Raw genomic sequence first — 26,473 nt, 5'->3', positions numbered from 1 at the left:
AGAGAGAGAGAGAAGAGAGAGAGAGAGAAGAAGAGAGAGAGAGATAGAGAGAGAGAGAGAGAGAGAGAGAGCTTTCTGTATAGATTATGAGCATTTAGACTGTATGTTTTTAATCGCTCTTTGAAATTGGCATGCTATTGTTATTGCTTTGTATCTTGGGAGGCTCTCAAAATATATTTCTTGTACCAAACCAAGCATTGTCTAAAAGTCAAAGTTGCAATGTATGCAAATATACAACTAGGAAGGATTCGATTCCATAATCAGACAAATCTAGGTGCAAATCGAGAAATAAAAAAAGCACTCAAAACTAAAATAATGTTCTGTAACAATAGCATATATTGGGAGAAGCTTAAGGTACCCAAGATACATTTAAATACTTTTAAATAACCGTGGTGAAGCTTATAGAGGATTATCTTTATAAGTTTTGAAGCCTCGTTTGACTGCAAAGTATTACACATTCATCTTCTATAAGTTTTTAAGCCTCATACAACTGCAAAGTATTACACATTGATCTTCTATAAGTATTTAAGACTCATACGACTGCAAAGTATTACACAATGAACTTCTATAAGTTTTTAAGCCTCATACGACTGCTAAGTATTACACATTGATCTTCTATAAGTTTTTAAGCCTCATACGACTGCAAAGTATTAACACCATTGATTACTTTATAGAAAGTTTTAAGCCTCATTAAACGACTGCAAAGTATTACACATTGATCTTCTATAACGTTTTTTTAAGCCTCATACGAACTGCAAAGTAGTTACACCATTGTTTCTTCTATATAAGTTTTTTAAAGCCTTCATACGACCTGCCAAAGTATTACAGCATTGGATCTTCTATAAGTTTTTCAATTAAAGCCTCATAACGACTGCAAATAAAGTAGTTACACATTAGGGGGGGGGGTTCTTCTATAAGTTTTAAAAGCCTCATACGAACTGCAAAGTACTTACACATTGAATCCTTATATAAGTTTTAAAGCCTCCAATACGACTGCAAAGGTATTACACATTGTTCGCTTTATAAGTTTTTAAAGGCCTCATACGACTACAAAGTGATTACCACATTGATCTTCTACAAGTTTTTAAGCCTCATACGACTGCTAAAGTATTACACATTGAATCTTTCTATAAGTTTTTAAAGCCTCATACGACTGCAAAGTAATACACATTGATCGCTCTATAATTTTTTAAGCCTCCATACGACTGCAAAAGTATTACACATTGGATTATCTTTATAAGTTTTTTAAGCCTCCCATTACGAACTGCCAAAGGTATTACAAATTGATCTTCTATTAAGTTTTTTAAAGCCTTATACGACTGCAAAGTATTACACAGTTGATCTTCATAAGTTTTTTAAGGCAAGCCTCCAGACGACTGCAAAGTATTACACATTGTTTCTTTCTATAAGTTTTAAAGCCTCAATTACCGACTGCAAAGTATTACGACCATTGATGCTTCTATAAGTTTTAAAGCCTCAATACGACTGACAAAGTAATACAACAATTGATATTCTAATAATTTTTTTAAGCCTCATACGACTGCAAAGTATTACACATTGATATTCTATAAGTTAAGCCTCACGACTGCAAAGTATTACAAAGATCTTCATAAGTTTTAAAGCCTTATACGACTGCAAAGTATTACCACACATGAATCTTCTATCCAGTAAGGAAGCATACGACTGCAAAGTATTACAAATTGATCTTCTATAAGGTTTTAAAGCCTTCATAACGACTGCAAAGTACACATTGTTCTTCTAATTTTTAAGTAAGCTCATACGCACTGCAAAGTATTACACATTGTTCTTCTATAAGTTTTTTTAAGCCTCATACGACTGCAAAGGTATGTTTTAAACCACATTGATTCTTCTATAAGTTTTAAGCCTATACGACTGCAAAGTATTACACCATTGTTCTTCTATAAGTTTTTAAGCCTCATACGACTGCAAAGTATTACACATTGATCTTCTATAAGTTTTAAAGCCTCATACGACTGCAAAGTATTACACATTGTTCTTCTATAAGTTTTTAAGCCTCATACGACTGCAAAGTATTGACACATGACTCTTACATTGTAAGTTTTAAACCTCATACGACTGCAAAGTATTACACATTGATCTTCTATAAGTTTTTAAGCCTCATACGACTGCAAAGTATTACACATTGATCTTCTATAAGTTTTAAAGCCTCATACGACTGCAAAGTATTACACATTGTTCTTCTATAAGTTTTAAAGCCTCATACGACTACAAAGTATTACACATTGATCTTCTATAAGTTTTTAAGCCTCATACGACTCCAAAGTATTACGCATTGATCTTCTATAAGTTTTTAAGCCTCATATGACTGCAAAGTATTACACATTGATCTTCTTTAAGTTTTTAAGCCCCATATAACTGCAAAATATGACACAATGATCTATAAGTTTTTAAGCCTCACATGACTGCAAAGTATTACACATTCATCTCCTATGGATAAAAATGAATACTGAAATTTTAAAATTTTAGCTTCTCCTTATGAAAAATAAGCAACACCATATACGTAGTGCAAACAGACATTAAGCCTATGTGCACAAAATGCAAGTACTATTTATATCTTTGCAAATCGCGAGAAACAAGAAATCTCTAAGTATGGGCCTACGAATCTTTTTTCCGTTGCCACATACAAGTTCGTCCATTGTGGTCTAAAGAAAATAACATTGTTCTACGGTAGTTATTAAAAGTGAAAAGACATTTGTCACACTACAGATCGAAAACACTGGATGACAAAGAACACGGAACACATTCTTATTATACATTTAATGATATACAAAATTTTCTGTCAAACCTCATGAACAAATTTCATTTCAAATTCTCAATTACAATCGATTTTACAACTACTTAATTCTCTTTTGTAAATTTAAAAAATGACCGGTGATAAGCCAACTGCTAGCAGCAAATGGTTTTAGTCAATTGGTCCGGCTAGTGGCCAGCACCTATTTCACAGGCTTAGGGTCATAACCTCCATCAGATGGTTAATAAACTCTTGGCGGGAGTATATCCAGAGTCGGCATAAAGATCATAATCAATCTTTTTTCTGATCCATATTTCGTGACCCAAAGGGCATAAAAAAAAAATAATCCACAGCCTTTGAAATAGAGCCTAAATTTTCTAAATAGAAAGGTTGACGGTCACTGAAACATAACACTGAACATACTCACATCTACGCTAAGGTATGGCAAGTCAAATACTTTGACTTGAGGCTTCTTTTTGGGCATGTACTGGTAAAACTGCTCGAGTCCTCGGTACCATTTGACCGAGTAGAGGGGATCGAGTCGGTCCGCCCTGTGCTCGTAGTTGCATACCATCCTGACCCGGGAACCTGAGACGACAACAGGAGGGACCCACATTTCGGTTACTCGGATGCTCCAACAACCTGAAAAGACAATTCAAAGAAAAGAAAACATCGCTTAGATACGATAAACCTGAAAGTATTGATATTACATAAAAATTACATGATATAATTAGGATTCACTTGACACGACGGCCCTCACTGTTGGTCGTTCATTGGAGACAGCATGAAACTACAGAACCTTCACATTATGGTACCCAGTGGATTGAGAGCTACATAAGACTTTCACATATTTGTATCCTAAATATGAAAAGCTTGAACAATTTATATATATATTATATATATATATTAGTATATCATATATATATAGATATATTATATACGTATATATAGATATATGTATATATATATATATATATATATATATATATATATATATAATGTTAAGATTTTTCCATCCTCTATTCTACTTATAGATCGACAGCAGCGAATTTTAGCACAGCAAACAATAATCTTTTTGTAACTTAATATATTCCTTTTCTTGAACAATATACTGCGGCAACTAACGTATTCTGTCCCTCCGTAGTTAATCAGTATTTGACAACAATATAATCACACTAGGCTTGGCCATTTGTTGAGAAATTTATAATATATTAACTGCCATCATCCTGATCAACAAAGTGAAGAAAAAAAATTATGAAGAGGCAGGAATTCATAACAATGGTGCACAGATAAATGTAATCCATTTTTCAAAACAAAAATCCAAATTAAAAATCCCGTTAGCTTCAACTGGCGCCTAAAAGTTTCAGCGTTGGCAGCGAAGCGGCTGAAATGAATCACATGTATCCTGCGCCTCTGTCTAATCACCGAATAGGACTCCCAGCGATAATTAGTTCAAGAGACCATGGGTAACGACCAATAAAAGCTGCCTCTGGCTATCAACGAGGAAATGCAACCTAGGGTCGAAACTCAAAACATAAACCTATGCGATATTCACCTGAACTGTACTTCTTTCAAGATTATGGATGTCACAAAAAATTATTAACGACAGACTGAATTACTTTCCAGAGATAAATGCTTAAGACACTTTAAATGTGTTAGTGGCTTTAGTTAACATATGAAAGTTCACCCAGAAAAAATAATCTTCATAATCTGCAGTAATGCAACGAATGTATTAAATTTATTTTCATGGTGTCCTTACCTAATCGATTTTGTTTTTTTATTTTTATGTTTAGCAAAAACCGAGTGAAATTGTATAAAATTTTCAATCATATGAATTTCCTACTTGAAGCCGAAAAGGAATGGGAAATAAATTACTTATTTATAAAAAATGTGTGGTTGCGTTCTTGTCTGGAATCTTTTCTGAGGTACCATATTCTTTCACCTACGCCTGTAGAACAATGACCCAAGTTTAAAAACGAGAATGATCTCATATATATTCGAAGGACATCTATCTCACCTTTCGAAAGAAATCCAAGGAACAGAAGTAACCGAAATGCCACCACCACCTTTCCCAAATCAGGGTTCATCGTGGCGATATGAGAAAACGTTGTCTTGAGAGATCTGAAATGAAAAGAAAACGATGCTCTTAACATTAAGTACTATTCAAGGGTATGAGGAAACAGTTTCCTTCAACAGTTATTGTCAAATTAAAAGACACAATACATTCTATTGAATTTCGTTTTTTCCCCAGGTGTACATGAGTGTAGGAACCGTAAAGAAATTATCCTTAACTCGCTATAGGTGGTTTCTTATGTTTTCCTCCTTTATCTCTTAAGCCTTCTGGGAACTTGAAAATGAGTAGGCACCACTCCTTCTTGAAGTGAACATTAATGGCACAGACACAGAAACATAAATGACTGATATCAATATGCAATAACCCATACAAAAATAATTAATAATTCATTTTAGGTAACAAAGAACGTATCTATCAGTTTATACTTGGAAGTTATACAAAATAAAGTTGGCACTTTAGGTTTTATTTTTTTACTTTATCTACAACTGTCGACTTTATATTTATCCGGAACACGCTTAATGATAAAAGATTGCAATGCTTACAGCATATATAATAAATATATATATATCTATATATTTGTTTGGAAAAAATACAAAGGTTATACTCATTCATTTAAAATTACGAACATGATGTAAAGACCATCCGTATGTTGAATCATTCTAAGTAGCAACGAGGTATTTAACATTCATAGTTCGAATAATTCTTTAGAAATTAAAATGTAAAGTTCTGCACCAGATGAATAAAAAAATTAATGAAAATAATGCGTGCTTCATTTTAATCCTTTTTGACGCACATAAAACTTTTCGAGGTTATTTCTTCTCTATTACTGAAATCTGTGCAGTCCCACACATACCTACGCTCTCAACGACACACACACAACACACACACACACACACACACACTTTATCCCTTGAGAAACAACTAGAGAAAGAAGCTCATCTCCATTCTCTGACCACACGATGATAGATGGTGAAAGTTGAAACCTCAGTGGGGCTGGATCTGCTAAGTTGCATATGGACTGGCTTACAACATATCAGACTAACAAATGATTGTCACAGAATCCCTTGACTACCTCCTCTGGAATTTCTTGAAACCTTTGTCCTTTTCTGCATCGTAAATGACAGGAGAAATTTTATGAATGAAAGAAACTTGTGCAATTCATCATCGTTGAGGAAAATCATCTGTAAGACGTTGCAAAAGTCTTACGGTACTCCTATAATCAAACGATAAAATAGCTAAAATTTTCATTTCTTTTATTGCAATAGCATACTAAGAACAGAACTTGAGTTACATAATAAATCTTACTGATGTCAATCACTATACACAGAACTGGACTGAGAACAACAGGGAAAAAAAAACCGGATCTTTATTATCATGAGATCAGGACTTACTTGTCGTGATTGGTGTCATATAAAATATTTTCCAAACATTCTTTACTACCGAAAGTTCCGAAAACAATAAAACGTTGCACGAGGGATCCATACTCCCTGTACTTCACCAAGTGAATACTGGTTTTTCTAATAAACCAATTTGTTTTCATTGGCTTTTTTTTTAAAGGTAAGGGCTGAAGGTCACTTGAGCAATGCTCATGCTGGCAATACAAATTTAGACGATAGTCATTAATGAACCACACATCCAAAGCGCTACCAGAGTTTTCCGCTATCATATTTGTTTGTGTGTGTGTGTGTGTGTGTGTGATTGTACTAATCTGTATTAACATTATTGTAAATAAAGCATAGTTTAAGGCTATTTTTCCAAAAATATTCTATAAAAGGAATTAGAAAAACTCATTAGTGATAAAACTACAAAATGAAAGGTGTTCACCAATTTGATGTTTAGTATTTACTGTTAAATTTATCCATTTCCATGCGTGCCGGCCACCACCAACAATCAAGCAAGTTAAAGTATGGAAGAATGAAGAGGCTTTCCATGCCACAGTTCTATTTCATTAAAACTGTCTGTTCATTTGCTTCAATCAAGAACATTCACATAATCGTCCCATAATTGGATTTCCTGACCACTTCATCCCTTGGAGGTCTTCTCTAACTTCCTGAGAGAGCATTAACGTCAAAATGTAATTCATATTAGCCCGTACTTCCATCTGACCGCTTGCATAATGCGCTGGTGCCATAAATTACGATCAAATTTTAATGCAAGCTCAATGACTTGCTTTAAGGTTGGATGGCCGTCAACAAACCCAACCTTCTTTCGGAAAAATACAGAATAATTTCGAATTATCTGTAAAACATTCTGAAAGTATGACTCACAGAACGATTGTCTGCTTTGATCGATGCACTGACTTTCCTGTGAATCATCTCAGGTAAAAAAAAAAAACATTTCCTTGCTAAACGTTCTGAAAACTTACACAACACACCTGAGCTAGCTCGCAGCTTCCAATTTGATATGAGTCTGTGCAATCACAAAAAAGAAAGAAATATCACATTGTAAGAAATGTCAATGTATGTCAAGCAATTAGTTTAAAAATAATTCGATATTCTTTAGTCTTTAACAATTTTTCACCCCTCAGGAATAATGACCATGAAAAAAATTTTTTGACTTCATCATAAGTTTGGCGTCACGTGTAGGCAGGCAGTTTTATATCTCATGAGCTGATAAGGCCCATTCTATTTAAAAAGAAAATATACATGAAAACAGAATTTGTATCATCCCATTATGTATTAATCAGGCAACAGAAGGTTGCCTGATTAATACATAATGCATCCCCATTGGTGCACAAGCTACTTTCGAGAGAAGCACCATATATTTTCATCACAATTTCGGTACAGAATTTTTTTTTCTATCATGTAATGCTGTTCTTTGTAACTTCTGTATGAATTAAATTTCCCGAGATTTATACAGCTGATTTCCGTAAAGGTAAAAAATTTGAATTCCCAACTTATAAAAGTTAAGTGTATTCGATTTACACAAACGGCATAAATTATGTGTCTGGAACTGTACTCAAAGTGAATTATCCAGCCTCCTGATAATTTTGTCCCACATGAAGAAAGACAGCAGCGATGTTATCGAGTCCTGAACCTGAATCTTTGGGTATTAAACTGGATGCATCTCCCAATTTCGCTCTTTAATTCCGCGACAGCGAAGCAAGTTTTAATATGATGTGTTGACGCAGGCAAAAACGAGTAAGAAACTATTCATAACTTCCGTCCCAATCTTTGATTCTTTGTAGACTCTTACATGAGAGAGAGAGAGAGAGAGAGAGAGAGAGAGAGAGAGAGAGAGAGAGAGAGAGAGAGAGAGAGAGAGAGAGAGAGAGAGAGAGGAGGGGGGAAAATTGGAGGGATGGTGGGTATTGGATGCCGGAGGTCGGACATTGCGTCAAATTGGATGAGGGTTAAAGTTCACTGGCGAGGTTTATAGTCTGGACCCCGATCTCTTCCAATGATACTTCGCCACCCGGCTGAGTATATCAATGAAGGATTTAACCGATATATAGATACATACACAGCGCAGTTACTCTTCTTGATTAAAACATGAAACGTCATCTCTCACTTTCCTTGTCAATCAGTTAATTCCAAACTAAAATGAAGTAGCGCTCCCGAACTGTCAAAACCTTGAACAATAAAACAGTTCACCATTCCTATTGTGAAGTAGGTTATAAATGCATTTTTTTCTTTATAGCGAAGAAGATAAGCAACTTCGCAGAGGATTTCAGAGGGAAACTGAAGATTTATCTCTTTGTTAGTACAACGCCATACTTCGCCACTTGGAATCTGAAGCATTTCCTAAAGGATTATTCTTCACTTTTATGTCCTGACGTCAAATTCAATCACAATTGTCGTCACTTCTCATTCTCTCTGAAGGGCACAGAGAGAGAGAGAGAGAGAGAGAGAGAGAGAGAGAGAGAGAGAGAGAGAGAGAGAGACGACAAGCTATTTGAACAAATGAAGTCCTTTACTTGCCTCCCCGAAGGAATATCGGAGTTTATTTGATCTTCTTTCAGACCATCAACTGCGTAATGGAAGAAACACACTGATCATTTTGGGTTATTAAGTGTTCATACACTTTGATGAATGAAGGGTAGTAATAACCCTAACTAAAATTTCTCTACCTTTCTCACTCTGTGTCATTTAATAATAACCCAGACTAAAATTTCTCTACCTTTCTCACTCTATGTCATTTATTTCCTTTCTGTCAGTAATAAACTGTAAATCAGGTAAAGCTTTAATGAAAGAAATCGAAAGTTAACAAATGACTGCACTATTCATCGGCAAAAAAAAACAAAAAATAACTAAAACTCTTCATAAACATAACCGATGTTTTTAAAGTAACCGCATTTCGCCTTATTTTGCGATGAAGTAAATTCTTTATGTATATGTATATGTACTGTGTACATGTATATAATGTATACACATAGATACATAGACACACACACACACACAATATATATATTTATATTTATATATAAATATATACTATATATATATAAATATTAAAATATATATTATATATATATATACTATAATTATATATATATCATATAATATATATAAATATATATATATATATATATTATAATTTATATATTCAAGCTGAGTGATTAAAGGACGGGAAAAACTCAAATCGCAAATTCGTACGTTTCCTTTTGTCATACTTGTCATATTCGACTTTGTTTAGCGTTCGTTGCAACGCGTCTCTGAACTGGAAGTAATGGGCTCATCGCACACAGCCGCAGTCTTTTATTTCATTCACTCCACATTTTAATGAATATTATGAATTTTAATACAAAAGCATGAGTGGAAGGCAAAATCTCATTCAATTACGCATTCAATTAAGGCAAAATTAATTGAAGCCTAAGGAATTTTTCAAAATAAAAATTAAATGTAATACAAACTTCTGTGAAATTTGATTTGGAGGTAAACACAATTATTAGAGCATAGGGATATGAAATGGGGGAAATTAAATCGAATGTGATTCCTGGTTACCCAGTGAGTCGGTGAATACTGATATTCGAATTTTATAAAATATTCGAATTTTATAAAATATTAGAAATGAACAGAGATTGATACATTTTCCCATAAACCGTTGCGACTTACAAAACAAAACTGTGGATAAAAAGCAGGATACACAGTTTGTTAAGTTTGATCTGGATACAGATTAACATCAGCAGAAAGTATCTGATTCGAACAAGAATCATATTATGTCAGTTTTAAGCATGCCACTGGTTTTTTTTTAATGTCACATGAGTGCCATATTCAAACATACTGAAATATCCAGCTCCATTATATCTGTTTTGCCACATCATCTACCGTAATTTTTCTCTCCTCCCACATTCATCAAGAACTGTAAATTTTCTTTAAGGAATGTGGGCCGATAAATCCATTCGTATGTGACGACATTTAATTTCATATGCACTCTTAAATAAGGAAAAATTCTCTAACAGGTTCAATCTTCTGTCATATTCTGTATGACAATATGTCTGTACGATAATATGTCATACAAAAGGAAAAGAAATTATCTTTTATTTAAAAGCTAGTCAATTTTACAATGAATAATTACAGCTCCATTACTTAAAAGCTTTTAGAGCACAAAGAAGGAAATAAGAGAAAATATGGATGTCCTTGTAGGCTGTACCGAGAAGAGAAGTAATTAAGAGGCGATGAGCTGGTATTAAATTCTTTTGGTGCCTTTGGGCCTAAATAATAATAATTGTTTGGTCGATGGAAAAAAATTGGATTTGAAGGTTTAAATAACATTATTTTCTTTTCTTCAACATCAAAATTTTATGGACACCTTTATTCATATTTGTTCTAACTCGCATTTTAAGATAACATTTACAGATGTATTTACAGGATAGACATTTAAAATACTACAATAGTATTGAGTTTATTTCTCGTCATGATACGGATAATGATAATACTGTATAGATAAATATAAGGAATGTGAACCTTTCTCAGAATTTAGTTTTATCTATATATAGTGCTGAGCGTTCCCAGAAATGTAAATATAGTATAGTTGACTACAATAAAATTCATCGACCTAACCATGTTAATTTGGAGGGGTGAAACACCACCAGTTGACCGTTTTTGCAGAACTCTGTGCCATTATAAATAACAAGATCCCTAAACGACAAGTCATTTTACAAACACACCATTAAAAACCGAAAATACGTAAATAAAAATATCTGAAACCTAAGAAGACTTACAACAATTAGGGCAACCTTTATACTTCACCGAGACCAGAGTCATCTACTCTTAACATCATCTCAGAGGTTCAAGATTCCTTATATTATACTGAAAAGAATACTAGAAGAAAATAGATGCTATTTTAAACTTAACGCTTGTACTATTTTCCTAAGGAAAAGGCTGTATGGTTAAAATCTATTTACACTGAAATTCCGAGGAAAAAGTGCGCGAGGTTTCACAATTGCAGATGGTAGAATATCCCTATTTCAACCACATTATTTGTAACAAAATTTATTTCAAATTACAACGAAACAATAATTTTCCTAATAAACAAAAATCTTGCGTATAAGATTCCAAGCTACTCCCATATTTGCCAGTTGCCAACGTGAATATTGTTGTATATCACCTTTTCGCGAGATTGGCAGTTATCAATTTTGTCTGACAACTAAATGAAAATGTGTGCATGTGTCTATTCGGTATGAAATATGTCTGTCTCTTCGTTTACACACAATTATATATATATGTATACACATATATATATATATAATATTTTTTAGGGCATATATATACATACATACACACACACACACACACATATATATATATATATTATATATATATATATATACATATAATATATATATATAAATGCAAACGTTCGTGTGTGCATGCAAAACCAAAACCCTCAGTGATCGTAATACCAGTATTTTCATCTATAAGCAAACCATTTATGATTCGGGTCATAAATACTCGAAGACAAACATGAACCAATAAGTGCTTGTTGGTCACTAAAATAATCCTTTGTTGACTAAAATGAGAAATTGCTGCTCTCTATTCGAACAGGACAGCCATACTTTACATGCTAAATCCAAGACGTGTATTAACCATACAGTACAAGTATTGAAAACAGTAAAGTATACGAGAATGCAAATTCATACAACGTAGAATCTTCAGAAAATAAAAGCTTCATTTAATGTCACAATTACGTAAATGATGGCAGGTTTATCTCTTCATTCTTTCGTTTCTTCACCTTATCTCTGGGCTACAGTTGGGTACTTGGATACCCATCCTATGATCCCTTATACTCGTAAGAAATCTAGGATTTAGTTATTTTAACTTTATTATCACTTCTGGAAAACGTTTTGCTGGTATTTAGAGATTAACGGCTTCATTTTTTCGTATTCTATGTAGAAGTTTTAAGATGCTACGAAAAGTAAACTAGACTTGGCACTATCACTGCTATCGGTACTAATTAAAGTTTATTCTAACTCCCGTAAATGTATCTATAAAAAAGAACACCAAGGAAGGATTTCTATTTAATATAAATTTTCCTTTGAATAATACAAAATATAAATAAAACTGTTTCATACAAGGCAGGTTTTTTTTTCTTTTACAGTTAATCCTTCCAAGACACACACACTAATTCACAGTGTCAATGTAAACATACCTAAACATTCCCTAAGACTTGAATGTTGTAAGCTCAGTGATAACGCACGATGTATCAAATTATTCTTTCAACAGTTATCACTGACAATCACATGTGAATGTCTGTGTTAAACAACGTAATAAGACTATTAGGAGCATCATTTTTGTCAAGAACGCATCATAGTAGGAGTTTTTTTTCTAAGCGGATTCATAATATCCCTATCAATTGCCATCACTTCCTCACATTACTAATTCTATCGAGGACCATTTTATAGAGTAATCAATGTAATAATTGACTCAAACATTCACATTTTAACCATAATCGTTCCAAATTCGAATTTTCGTCGCGCTCTCAATCAAATTATATTTCTGGAAACATCTCTCACGAAATACATTTGGAATTTCCACATGTGAAATCTGATATAATTGAGCTGCAAACTTAGGAGATAAAAACATTATAGTATACTCATATACCAAATGTCAAGGACAAATCAAAATATATGAATGATCATGCACTCACCTTTCATGCAGGATTATGCGTAAATTTGTTTATATGTGTGTCTACATCAACATGAAAATTGTGTGACTGCATTGTGAAGTATAGTTTACCCTGCTTAAATTTTTTTTTTTATTGAACTTTAAGCCAAATGTAAAATCTCTCTCCCTGTCGCTCATAAAAATACATAAGAACTTCCCCAGAAAGAAACGCCAACCATCTCTGGCGTATACTTAGGCCCTTGGGAAGAGCAGGGGAACGGCAGAGAGGATCTCTGGGGAGGATTTCGTTAATTAATCTCCTGGCATGCGCGGGTCAATTACCATACTTTCGCACTTACGTTTGAGCGGTTTTATGGGTTAACTTCAAGCAACTACTTCAATGGGCTTTCATTAACAACTTCACGACAGGGACGAAACAATAGAACTCGACTCGGCACCTTTTACGACCCCGACGATGCTGCGGAGAAATTCATATACGGCTGAGGTCCGTCCACTCGCAGCGACAAAAACGGCTTCTTTTTCGATGAAGCTTTTTGACTTGCTATACTGCTCTTATTTTCGCCAACTGTCAAACTTTGCCGGCTTTTTCGTACGTCGCCTGAATAACTTAAGCAGTAATCCATGTTTGCAAAGTAAGATACACAGCATATCTGACCTTCCCAGGCGCCTATTGCAGATGCGAAGGCAGTTCGTACGCTCTTCAAAAACATAAAAAAAAAAGAATCAAAAGAATTTATCTATTGATTCTATCTATTACGTAACTTGCTAATTTGTCAAAGTTTGAATAGACTTTTTTTTTCTGCAAGAGCGCTTATACCGAGGGCAGATTCTGTACTAAATTATGAATAAATGTGTGGCATTAATATATCATTTACCAAATTTTACACAGCTCTCTCTCTCTCTCTCTCTCTCTCTCTCTCTCTCTCTCTCTCTCTCTCTCTCTCTCTCTCTCTCTCCTGCTGGACACAAGATACAAAACTCCACAGCAGAAATAAGCGGAGCAGATTATGAGACACATGAACGTTCACCAAAAATAATTAATTCTTTACTAGATACCACAAGTGCAAAACAAGAAATACCAACAGTTTGATGATTTATCTGATGCAACATTACTCGTCTCACATTTGACAGCAGACAAATAGGAATAAGAATTTACAAGAAAAATTGAAGGATCAAATGGAACATTTCACTGGAAAAATGAAGTGCAGCGTTCTCTCCCCCTATTACAAACAGCATTCATATACATTTACTCCTACACAATAAGACATAGGAGAAAGAGTTGTCTAGAGAAACGCACCAAAGCAAATAAAAACGAAGACGAAACTAGCAGATGTTCTGTCCAGCCTAACAGCTCTACTGCCAGGGGGGCGAGAATGGGCCATGTTATCACTGGTATGAGTTTTGGAGTCACAGAAACGTTATCTATCGTCCCATCTTTGGCATTTGTGAGGGAACCGATGGTTTTCTGGTAGGCATATTGGACAGTGCACCATCATATCAGTGAAGACTAAAGCTTCCTTTGTTTTTCCCTTTTAACTTTGGTAACTTTCGATATTGTAGTTGGTGAATTGATCCACTTTTTAGGGCTGATTTAATTCCATTCTATGATTCTAACAGATAAAAACCACACTCACGGACTAATTTCATATCCACTGATGTAAAACTGCAAACCATCTTTCTGGGAAGAAAGATGACTGGAAGAAAGTATAAGATAAGTTGTTATGTTACTTCAAAGCGCCGAAGCCACTGAACGGTTCCAAGAAAACTTGGCATGAGATGTGTTTAGGAAGTTGGGACTGAGCAACAAATAATATATATCATGTTTATTACTGTCTGTTCAGGAGTGTCCCTGAGGTTCTATTGTAAATAGTTTAATCAACACTAAGATCCATACTTGAACGGGGAATGGCCCTATTTGACTGACAGTGTTCTATAGCGATCACATGATACAGCCTCCATATTATTATAATTATTTTATTATTGCTTAGGACTACCCTATTAACCGAGCACAATTGTTATCTTTAGTCGCTCTACCTTTATATATATATTAAATTTTTTCCAACTGTATTGTTTCTCAGACCACCAGTGTCTATCATCGTTTATTATCATAAGTTCTGTTAAAAAGTTACTATTGCCGAAGACAGGAATGGGCTAAAAAAAACAATCAATAAAAACCCTCCAACAAGCACAGACTTTTTTCTATCTTCAATTTTGAGATTTAAAAAACCTCGTATACCACTTCCACGTTTATGTAAACAATCATACAATTGTTAGATTTACATAGAGCAATAACTAAGCAAGACTAGGACGATAAAACAACAAGATTGCTTGCAGCTGTTTCTTCACATTCTCTAATGGCTATGTATGCACGGCAAAAATCTACTTTGCATGACACGAAATACAATAAAACGAAGGGAATGGCACTGAATTGCCACCTGCTATTTAGTTGAAGCATGAATATTCATCGCTTAGACGAAACGACATAAGGGCAAAAATCTTTAGAACATGCAAATGGAATGAATGCGGACGTTTATACACCATGAACAACATGCAACTTACAGACCCCATTCTCAAGATGATTAGTTGCAAATTTACGAGAGGGCAAAAAAAAAAAACTGTTGATATTTGGTAATGCCATTTAACTAAAACAAAAATAGTAATAAGGGTATATGTAGGCGTATGGATATTCGGTACATAATGGCGCGTAAAATAACCTTGCATCTAAACTTAGAAAAGCATTAGTATTTTAACTTCACGAATCAACTTGTCTAATGGTACATACATCTTAGTCTAGTCCAACTAATAAATGAAAAATTCTGAAATAAGGTCATCTTTAATATTGTGTTAAAAATGTGAGAACAGACAAAATAAAAAGTATATCATGAAATGCAAAAGCCGTCACTAAGGCAAGATACAGAAACTCTTCAAACACATTAAGGTGCAAGGAATCATTCCAGTCTTAGATGACTCTAGACAACTGTAATGAGTATTTAAGAAAAATGTAATCTAAGTTTAAGAGCGTTCATATTCTCTTTCATTCATTCTAAAGGATACTGAGGAATCTAGTCTTCAATAGCCAGTGTGTGAATGCACGCAATTCAGTGTCGACTTTTCAGTGGCAATTTTCCAGGTTTTTGCAGTGTATGCTTATTAATACCGCATTAGATTTTTAAGCTTCGACATTCTGATTCAAATGTCGCTCCTGAAGATATGATAATATTCATATGTTTGTACACTCAGATATTTTGTTTAAAAGACTGGTGTCTGTTGATATATGTATATATATATATATATATATATATATATATATATATATATATATATATATAGATATATATATATATAGATGGATGGATAGATATGAAGTAACTCTTACTTCAGAGGTTACAACATGAACAAATTCAATCACATCACCTTATAGCATAGTTTTATTGCCTTGTGATTTGTGTTCTTTCAGAAGTAAGCTATCCAGATCCGGCTTATGTTCATTAAAGCAAGCACTTTGTGAGTTGCGAAATCAAAACAATTCTCTGGCTAACAATCGACTCGACCAACTTCCATCCCGCGCACTCAGGTTGGATGATATGTTAAGAACACCATAAAAGTTTATTGTACAGTTAGACAACGCCAAGTATTTTCTGTAGACAAGATGCGTTTTGCGATAACGAGAACCATCTCTGAAAGGGCTCTATTAGCAAATTATGCATGCTAAATCTGAGATGAAACATGATTTCACCTTAGTTACAAATCTTTACCTAAGAAGAAAAATAAGAACAAAAAGATAATGAACAACAACAACAAAAAGATATCTTTGGATAGATCGACACTGAAGAAGCACACGTACAATCTCCCTTCAAGGTTATCATTGCATGATGGTAGTCATTAGCGATGCTTCACACTGAAACAACCTGAACTGTGTAGGAGGTACTGCGGTGAAAATTTAAGCAAGAGAAACACACTGACGGACAAATTGAGGGAAAAATATAGTAGTTCCCCCTAGTAACTCCACACCTGTAAATCATTATTGCCTGCCTCATCTGTCAGTGCTTATAGTATGTATATACTGTGTTACCGCTAACGTTCATTTATTTGTTCGTGTCTCACCATAAATAAACTTACTTATAAAATGTTCATTTGCTCAGAATGATAAAAAATAATGGATAATTCATGAATCACCCAACTGCCAACCATTTACCACCGTGTGTTAATTAATGTGCTATACGTAAGAAATCCTGACAAACGGACGTTCAATAAATCAAATATTGATATAATTGAAAGGATCTCTTTGTTAAAAGCAATTATTTTCCTGGCAGAAAAGGCACAAGTGAATCTATGCAAATCGTATGCGGCGGAACTAAACATCTGGTATGAAAGTATATCAGAAGGCGTACATTTTATAGCCTATCTGAACACCTACAAACTTACGCATCCTTATTCTTTACTATACTCATTTCCATATAAAAATAACTGTATCAATCGTTCAGTGCCATAATGGACGAATTATTTCGCTAAATGCTGCAGCTTCATACAAATCGTTGCACCCGAATTACGCAATAAAAATCGTAGATATATTAGTTTTTTGACATGATATTTGGAGAGAGAGAGAGAGAGAGAGAGAGAGAGAGAGAGAGAGAGAGAGAGAAATTCTTGCATTCACGTAAAAACAGAGCAAACTTTAAAAAAAAAAAAAAAAAAAAGATACTGAAAGTGAAGCGAGGGCATATCTCCAAGCCTTTACTTGAAACCGAAAGAACGACGGAGAGAGAGAGAGAGAGAGAGAGAGAGAGAGAGAGAGAGAGAGAGAGACCTTTTGTTATTTACTGCCGAGTGTACATACCATCGGCGACGTCTTGAAGGCGAACTTTGGTCGAGCCCTGAGCTGACCTTTGTTGGTAGTGGGTAATATTGACCCCGTTCGAGGGTTTATGGTGTGGGCTGAATTTGTTCAATGGTCCAGAAGTGACGGGAATTATCGAAGCCTTCCCTTTATTTTCAGGGCTCCCGATTTTTAACATTGCTTACCCCCGAATGATTTAGCCTGGGACTTTTATGGGTTTTACGAGAGAGCGGGTTTTAATTTCGAGAGTCCTTTACCTCTTCCTCCCCCCCAACCCCCACCCCCCTACTCTCTTAAACCTGAAGTTGTGCGTTGATTTCTTTGTGCTTCTAAATGACTTATGTCTCAATGGGTATTATATATACGAGGGGGCCTTGCTCTGCTGATTTCGCAGTTCGTGTGTGTTGAATTCGTACTGTAAATACAGAGGTGATCGACGGATCGATGTAGAAGCATATAGTAGCGGTGGAATATTTTTGTTAAGCGTTGGTCCAGTAAGCAGAGTCCCTTTAGGGTGATGGTGCTTTCCTAAACAATTTCACCTGTAAATATTGAAGGGAAGCGCAGGACAAAGTATTGAACCGAAAAAATCAACAGCGCCGTGATTAAAGAAAAACTGACGAAAAGGTGCTAACGATTAGTCGTTTTTTTACCAAGGTTAATTTACGTTCAATATCTTATTTGCACTTCATATTACTTAAGAAGCGTAGTTTTCTAAAGACATCCCAATTTTAGCATGCAAAAAAAAAAAATAAATAAAAAACAACATGGCACCTTTCTCCCAAATCCGTGGTAAGTTTCTTTTTAGTCAAAATCATGACAAATACAAGCCTTAAGGAGGCAGACTGATTTTATTAATAAGAGTAGACGTCGTCACATCCCACCAATAATAATTAATCGCCCACTTGAAAATACATTTAAAACGTTTTCTTCCTTAAACACAAACTTTAACACCACTAAAATCAAAATCGAACATAATGCGGTTGGATGCAAAGGTTATGGAGACACAAAACTGTCGGCATTGAATATTCAATAACTTAGTCTCTTCGGCAATGATGGTTCCAAAGGAAGTGAGCGGAATCAATCCGCATGCGGCGCTCACTCTAATGTCTCGGAATGATAGACAAGTGGAGAAAGTTCGAGGCGAATCTGACGGTAAATTCGAAACTTCGCGCGATAAAGATAATGTAGGGGAAACTGTTCTCGAACTGGCCGATTTAATCGGCATCAAAAACAACAGTTGCCTCAGCTAATCTAATGCCATAAAGGAGTAGAGACAAGAATAAAGAATGACTAACATATCAGTTCAATTGAGTGCATGAAAAATTTAGTATGACATAGTAACATGAAAAAAAAACACGTAAACAGATACGAATACATACACATATAATTGCATTTATATATATGGGACTTATAACCTAAAGAAATAGTAATCGGGTATATATAGTTTGAGCCTCAGTTTACTGGCAGAAACTGAATATTTGTAAATACATCTTTGTTGGTAAGTCTTACCGCTGCAAAATGCTGTATTCTCCTAATTTCTACCAGCTTAACCACTGATGGTTTCCTTGTCAATTCTATAAGAAATCTATTTGCCGCTGCGATTTTAATAGCAAAATAAAAATGTAAAAGAAATTCTATCGCAAGTATACAATATTTTACATAAAAGTTAGAGTTATGATGTAAAATCATTTCCTATTTGGAATCTATAAAAAAAATACAAATATTATTCTTTGCCTGTAATGACACCCCTTTACTTCATAGGGTAAGAGTGGCAAACTTAAGTGCTGATAAGAGCTAAACAAACATACAAAAGCTATCAAATGTAAGATTGTCCACCTAACGTCAATAATAATAATAATAATAATAATAATAATAATAATAATAATAATAATAATAATAATAATAAGATGATGATGATGATGATCATGATGATGATGATGATGATGATGATGATGATAATGTCCTTTGTAGTACTAGCAGCTTAAGTAACAACCATGAAAACTTAATACGGGGGCCCGTGCCAAAAGGTATGCCAAGTTCTTGGTCATGCTATACGGAGAATTTATTTCCACGCTATTTCTTGTCATTTACTAATGAATATTCAATACCCATGGGAACATTCAGGCATTTAAAAAAAAATAGTATAAATGGCGTGACAAACACTTCACCAATTTTTCTGTAACCATCCAATAATAAAGTTAGTTTATGAAACAATAATTGCATCGTGGCTGCCAACTTTGTCAAGTGAAGAACAGAAAACTGATGTGACCAAACTGGAGAACTGACGTTCCTGTACAGAGTAAATCGATTAATACGCTCTTCCAGAACGACCTCATGAGCCTCGACGACAACTGGGGATTAGGTAAACAAAGAGAGCCTTGGGTTTCAACCCTCACTCATTGCCTGAGGCGATAACAGCTTATCACCCCCATCCTGGACCGTCCATGAGCAGCAATTCAAAATGAGGAAGGATAAATGAATGGAAACGATGTGGTGTCCGAATCTGCACATACTAGAGAAAAGTGTTATTCCTAATATTCTCTGAAAAGTTATCACACTGAATACAAGTGATATACGTACATGAAACCAATATTTAACATACTTAGAACTTTACATGAAACCAATATTTCACAGTCTTAGAACTTATGCATATGCTCATATATATATATATATATATATATATATATAATATATATATATATATATATATATATACATACATATATATATATATATATATATATATATATATATATATATATATATATATATATATATATATATATGCATGCTTGTGGGTGTTTAAGCTACCATAAAATAGAATTGTAGATTTTTAAAGAATATCATTTAGTCATTCAATTGCATCAAACTGGTGTCAATTTTAAGGGTCGTCTGACAACTCTACCACGATCGAGGGAAAACATCTCTTTCCTGGCCCTAAAAACATTCTAAAGTGTGGGCAGAGTAATGTCTCGAAAAAAAGGGTGTAAATAGAATAAGTATATCAAAACTTTAAGAAGCAAACTCTACCTTTCAAAAGTTCTACAATGAGAGAGAGAGAGAGAGAGAGAAATGTCCTTTAAATTATCTCTCATTTTGCATACGCCATTAAGCCGAGGCAAAATATGACCCCTTGCAGCCATTATGCATGAATTATTCTTCCCTAGAGGATATATTAGGGTTGCAACACTGCAACTTGCACAAATTTATGAAACTCGCTCTTCTAAGCAGAGGTTATAGTAAATTAATTTATGTGGCATCAGGCTCTGGCACCTGCAAGTATATGTATGTGTGTTTGAATGAATGTAAGTATATTTGTATGTTGCAGAAATGAAGACGACAAAGCATCTTTAATGATAGAATACCCGAGATATAGAAACTAAATAAAGAACTGTACCTAAGGAGGGAAAAATAAATTCAATTTTAATTACACATGATGTTACAGAAATGACGGAGAGAGAGAGAGAGAGAGAGAGAGAGAGAGAGAGAGAGAGAGAGAGAGAGAGAGAGAGAGAGAGAGAGAAGCTGGACTTCTTAGATGTGACTACATCAATCTCAGTCCCGGAAGAGTTTGAGAGACGTTTGAAAGACTGGATCGGAGGGAACTAGAAAAGTAAACATAGACAATGGAATAGCTTTGCTATATTTAATAGAAATGTGCGATGACATCCATACCTACAAACTTAAAACGAAATTGAAGTTAACGATGAAGTACTGCCAGAAACAAGAAAGAAAAGTAGGCTAATCTTAAAACTTTTCTTAGGAATACCTGACACCCAACGACAAATCAAAATAGAATATTTCAGATTTTAGCAAGACTCCACACAAGCAGACTCTTATTCCTGACACTTTCTTGGGACGTTCTTTCCTTTAATTCTCCCCCCGACATAAAAGGGGAAATCAAATTGGGAAAAAGCAAAGAGAGATACACTTCAATAAATCATTCGATTTGTCACCTGAACAGGTGAGCAAATCTTCAGGTGCGGACGGAGAGATTCTGCAACAACACTTCCAAAGGTTGGCAATAAACATTCCAGTTTGGGAAGCCTTTTAAAACCGATTTCCACGATGACGAAGTCCAAACACTGGTCTTGATAGTACAATGAATTTATGTTTGTGGACATATATAGTGATATATATATATATATATATATATATATATATATATATATATATGTGTGTGTGTGTGTGTGTGGGTGTGTATACATATATATATATATATATATATATATATATATATATATATATATATATATATATGCATAGGTGTCCCGAAACTGTTTTGTGTATATATATATATATATATATATATATATATATATATATATGTATATATATATAATATATATACACAAAACAGTTTCGGGACACCTATGCATATATTAAACTACTTAGAACTACCGGATACGCAGAAGTACCTGAGGAAAAATAAAAAGCACCGTATTAAGCCTGACTGGTGTTATGTTTAGTGTTTTTAAGGCATCTTCAAGAAAGCTGATATAGTGGTGGATATTTACACTATGCATGCAAGGGTGGAGTATCAAAGTAGCAAAAATATCCAAACCTGACAAGAAAAACATTCTGTTTTCAATGCATGTGTTATCTACCCTTGATCCTAACTAAGTCCAGGTAATCTAACCTTTCTTTTAAAATCTATGCATTTCACATATTTCTTTTGAAATACATTGATTAAATTCATACATTCTTAAGCTAATATTCCATTTTTCACTTGGTTCTGATTATATTCTTGCAGTCATTTATTAGTATAAACTGTTTTTTACCACTTTCCATATTGATGGCGTGCTCTTCTATGCATACTTTCTATTCTCTTTTCCCGTGATATCCCAATTTGACCTTGAGAATAGCTGTCAACATCACTTACATGTGATTCGACATGTGTCCGAGATTTCTTAATAACTGCTTTGGTTATTGTATAATTGTTCTTGAATGCTATATTAGCAGTAAAGTTCAAATATAGATGTAAAATATCTTAAAAAGTTGTTGGTATATGGAAGTTCGAGCAGTTGTATTATCATAAAAAAAAAAGGTCTTTTCTACCGTTGTAAATGCATCGTCTAACACTTACCAAAACATTTTAATTTTTGCCTGTATTTTCAACATCTGCATGTTTGTTTGTATTGCCACCATTGTACAGACAACGTAAATTTCCACCAATATGTATCAGTGCTCTTGACGCTGTATTAGAAAATAAAAAAAACAGTCAGGACTTATAACGTGTTCCATTTTCCCTGTGGTACAAGATAAATATATCAATATGAAAGATGTGCTTTCTTGTAAAACACATTGTGAATGTGAATGTATATTCAAATTTATGAACTTGAGCTGGAATGTATCTATAACAATCTCATTTAAAATCACTGCCTTGGGAGATAAGAGCTAAAATCATCCATTTTTGGTATACAAAAAAAAAAAAAAAAAAAAAAAAAATCAAAATCACGCTGAAGTCAGCTCTACCTGATGCAACTATTTTTTTTCGGATCATTCACTTTCTACTGACATAGCTGCATGTTTTCTCTCAAACTTTTAATTACATTTAACAACTGAATGGCTCCATTCATGAACACAAACATATTCGCAAACATCAGTCTGTATGTAAGTCTGTCTGTCTGCAAGTAAGAATTGAAATATTGTGCTTACGATTCTCAAATACTTATCATGAAGGTCAGAAGCAAGATTTGAGTATAATTCACTCTGGTGTCAAAATCGTTTTATATCATTATACCCACTCATTTCACTGGGGGAAACTAATTTCGTTATGCTTCAAAAATATCACCTTCTTCACCAAAAAGTACGGATAAAGACCTCTTGTTTATTTATTTTCAGAAGAATTAGGAAACTTAAACTCAGGAGTCCTTGTTAAGCAAGGCTTAAGCGGCGCAAACATTTCTCACGAAGGTAAATATCCACATCGATAAAAGCAACACATGCTGCGTAAAAATGCGCTCCGAGGAATCTCTAATTGCAGTCATTGCAAGTATAATTATGAAGTAATGGGTACTTCGGATAAAAAGTAATGTAATTATTCGAGAAATGTTAGGAAAGTAAGGCAGTAAAACCAACTAAAACGTCACAAATTGCTCATTTGTAATTTAAAGTGTCATTACGCCGTTATGTACGATCAGTTACTAATCACAGCACAATTCCAACGTCCAATTCAATGGCTTTTAACCTTCATACATTGCTTACCTAACATTGTAATTCCACATATAACAAGTATACCTTATTCTGGCGTTCACTTCGATCTTCTTGAAAGATATTCTCCCGCGAATTTCGAACACAATACGAGCTCACATTCTCTCTAATTTCAGGCAGGTGTTTGAAGATCCTTAGTTCCATACATGATACTATAGCTTTCCCATTCGTCTGTCAATATTTCAAATACCCCTTCTTTTTCCGTATTCGTCTCAAAATACATTTATTTTATACGAGTTCAGGGCTTCTCTTCTAGTTTCTCTATGAAAATAACCCACATAAATATACACCGATTTTAATCAACCCCTCGTTGCCACATTTCCTTTCTTGTCCAGGTTTCTTACTTCAACAACCTGTCTTAGCCATAAATAAACTTCAATGATAAGAAATATCAAAATGATGCCGTCCGTTAACATCATATTCTGTAACAATGACGGTAACAAAATCTCGTAATGACTACTGCGATCATGAATATCATTAAAAGCTAAACCTTATATCTCTTTTGACTTTCTTTAAGAGTAAAATCCCAAATACCTAAAGAAATATAATTTCTATTCCCCAGTCCAAAAAATATTCTTAAGTGTGGCTCTGGATTTCAAATACACCAATACCCTTCGCGTTGCTATGACTTACATCACAAAATGAAAGCACTGTCCAGAGTGCTCAACATTATTTTTTTTATTCTCTTCACTAAATGCACTTAGCAGTTTCAGCAGTAACCAGCAGCTATTAAAACTTCCATTCGCGTAAACCTCTGTTTTCCCATGAAATTGCTCATGCGTCATCTGATCTTTCTTTCCCACACACTTGCACCTGCATTCCCTTAGTTATCTTACAACAGATTTGCACATAAATCATCTGATTTCTCTTCGCTATAATCTTATATATATATATATATATATATATATATATATATATATATATATATATATATATGTATATATATATATATATATATATATATATATATATATATATATATATATATATATATATATATATGTGTGTGTGTATATATATATATATATATATATATATATATATATATAGTAAACACACACACACACTCATATATATATATATATATATATATATATATATATATATATATATATATATATATATTCTAAACACAGGATAATGTAAGCAATTCCCACTGCTACTTCCACTATATTTTGACGAGTACTAAAGACTTTAAGAGAAGTCTATATCAGTGTTTCAGCCCTTATGGTCAAGATTCCGTACATAAGAGATAAAGCTATCTGTGTATTCATATAATAATTGAATTTCTTCATGCGTCTTGTCTTTCGACCCTGTCTCTTTGTCCTTTGTTTCTGACTCACACATACATACACACACTCACACACAGTCTTCCTTTTTCCGAAAAAAACACACAGCGAAGGTATTGTATCCACCATGAAAATAAGGTGCCCTGGACTTACTCTTACAGCTGACTCTTGGAGACTAGATTAAAGCATTTTTCCTTTTCTTAACATAAATTATTATGAACTTTCAAGAGACGTATCCTTGCCAAAGCAACATTTAGAATTAAGACCTATTTTTGAAGAAAAAAAATACACAAAAAATAAAGGTTACTGTAATTTTACACAAGAGTAAGATGAGTAACTTTCCTCTTCTAGAAACTAACTCTATACAAGCATAAATCGAACAAAGAATGAAAAATAATTTTAAAGGTTGCTTTTGGAGAAGTAGGACGCTTTTAGAGGACTAATTCCCAGTAACAAAGGCGGTATTGTTCTTGTTCACCCCCATAAAAGATATAATAATAGTATAATCAATAAAATAAGTGGTGCCTTAAGGCTACCTTTAGCTGTGATGATGATGTCACAGTTGGGCAATGGGTATGAAATCATTCTTGAGTAGATTTTATGTGGCATCCCAACGAATCAGTGGAAGGGACGACATGGATGGAAGTTAAGTCAATGGCAGGCCTAGTCAGCTCGCTGTACTGTACAGTATGGGATTCCAACTAGTATGGCAAATGCAATTCTCATGACTCCACACCTCTCATCCCTGCACTGTTTCCACATCTGTCGAACAGGTGTGGCATTTCTAGAGGGATTACAAATGATCTTAAGAATAATACCCGTCGCTTAAACAAGAGCGAGTGTTCCGAAACCAAATGGGAATAAGATTGGCGTGGATAAAAGTGGAGATAGAAATACGCCGAGGGAAAAATTATAAATAAAAATGGGCAAAACAGGATTTTTGTCATTACCTCCTGTTGTTTCTTTCTAATGAACACCATGTTCTTTGGAAGCTTGAATTTCAAGTCAGAGGCCTCTGTGGGCTTCTTCCATATGAATAGGGTTCATCTGAATAATAATAATAATAATAATAATAATAATAATAATAATAATAATAATAATAATAATAATAATAATAATAATAATAATAAGCAATAAACTAATTAAGCCCTCTGTAACTATTCTGTATTCATCACCTACTTTTATTTAGTTTGTACAGCATAACACAATGTTATTTAA

At 34.0% G+C, this 26,473-nt stretch overlaps 2 protein-coding genes across 3 annotated transcripts in view; one reads left to right on the top strand and one right to left on the bottom strand.

The window, feature by feature from the left end:
- The window catches only part of LOC135198144 (uncharacterized), a 285,187-nt gene that overhangs the window by 27,722 nt on the left and 230,992 nt on the right, over positions 1-26,473 (bottom strand). For both annotated transcript variants that reach the window (XM_064225757.1, XM_064225668.1), the window contains 2 exons: positions 4,791-4,894; positions 3,201-3,415 (listed from right to left, as the gene is read on the bottom strand). In XM_064225757.1, coding sequence (XP_064081827.1) covers positions 3,201-3,415; positions 4,791-4,860 — 285 coding nt within the window. In that variant the 5' untranslated portion in view covers positions 4,861-4,894. The remainder of the gene's footprint in view (positions 1-3,200; positions 3,416-4,790; positions 4,895-26,473) is intronic.
- Positions 18,803-26,473, top strand: part of LOC135208313 (protein enabled homolog) — a 94,315-nt gene continuing 86,644 nt past the window's right edge. Inside the window, exon 1 of the mRNA XM_064240418.1 lies at positions 18,803-18,905. Within this exon, the coding sequence (XP_064096488.1) occupies positions 18,803-18,905 (103 nt within the window). The remainder of the gene's footprint in view (positions 18,906-26,473) is intronic.

This window comes from Macrobrachium nipponense, chromosome 11 (genome assembly GCF_015104395.2).
Source record: "Macrobrachium nipponense isolate FS-2020 chromosome 11, ASM1510439v2, whole genome shotgun sequence".
NCBI lineage: Eukaryota > Metazoa > Arthropoda > Malacostraca > Decapoda > Palaemonidae > Macrobrachium > Macrobrachium nipponense.
Note: the sequence above shows the minus strand (reverse complement) of the source record. Positions and strands in the feature narration are given on the sequence as shown.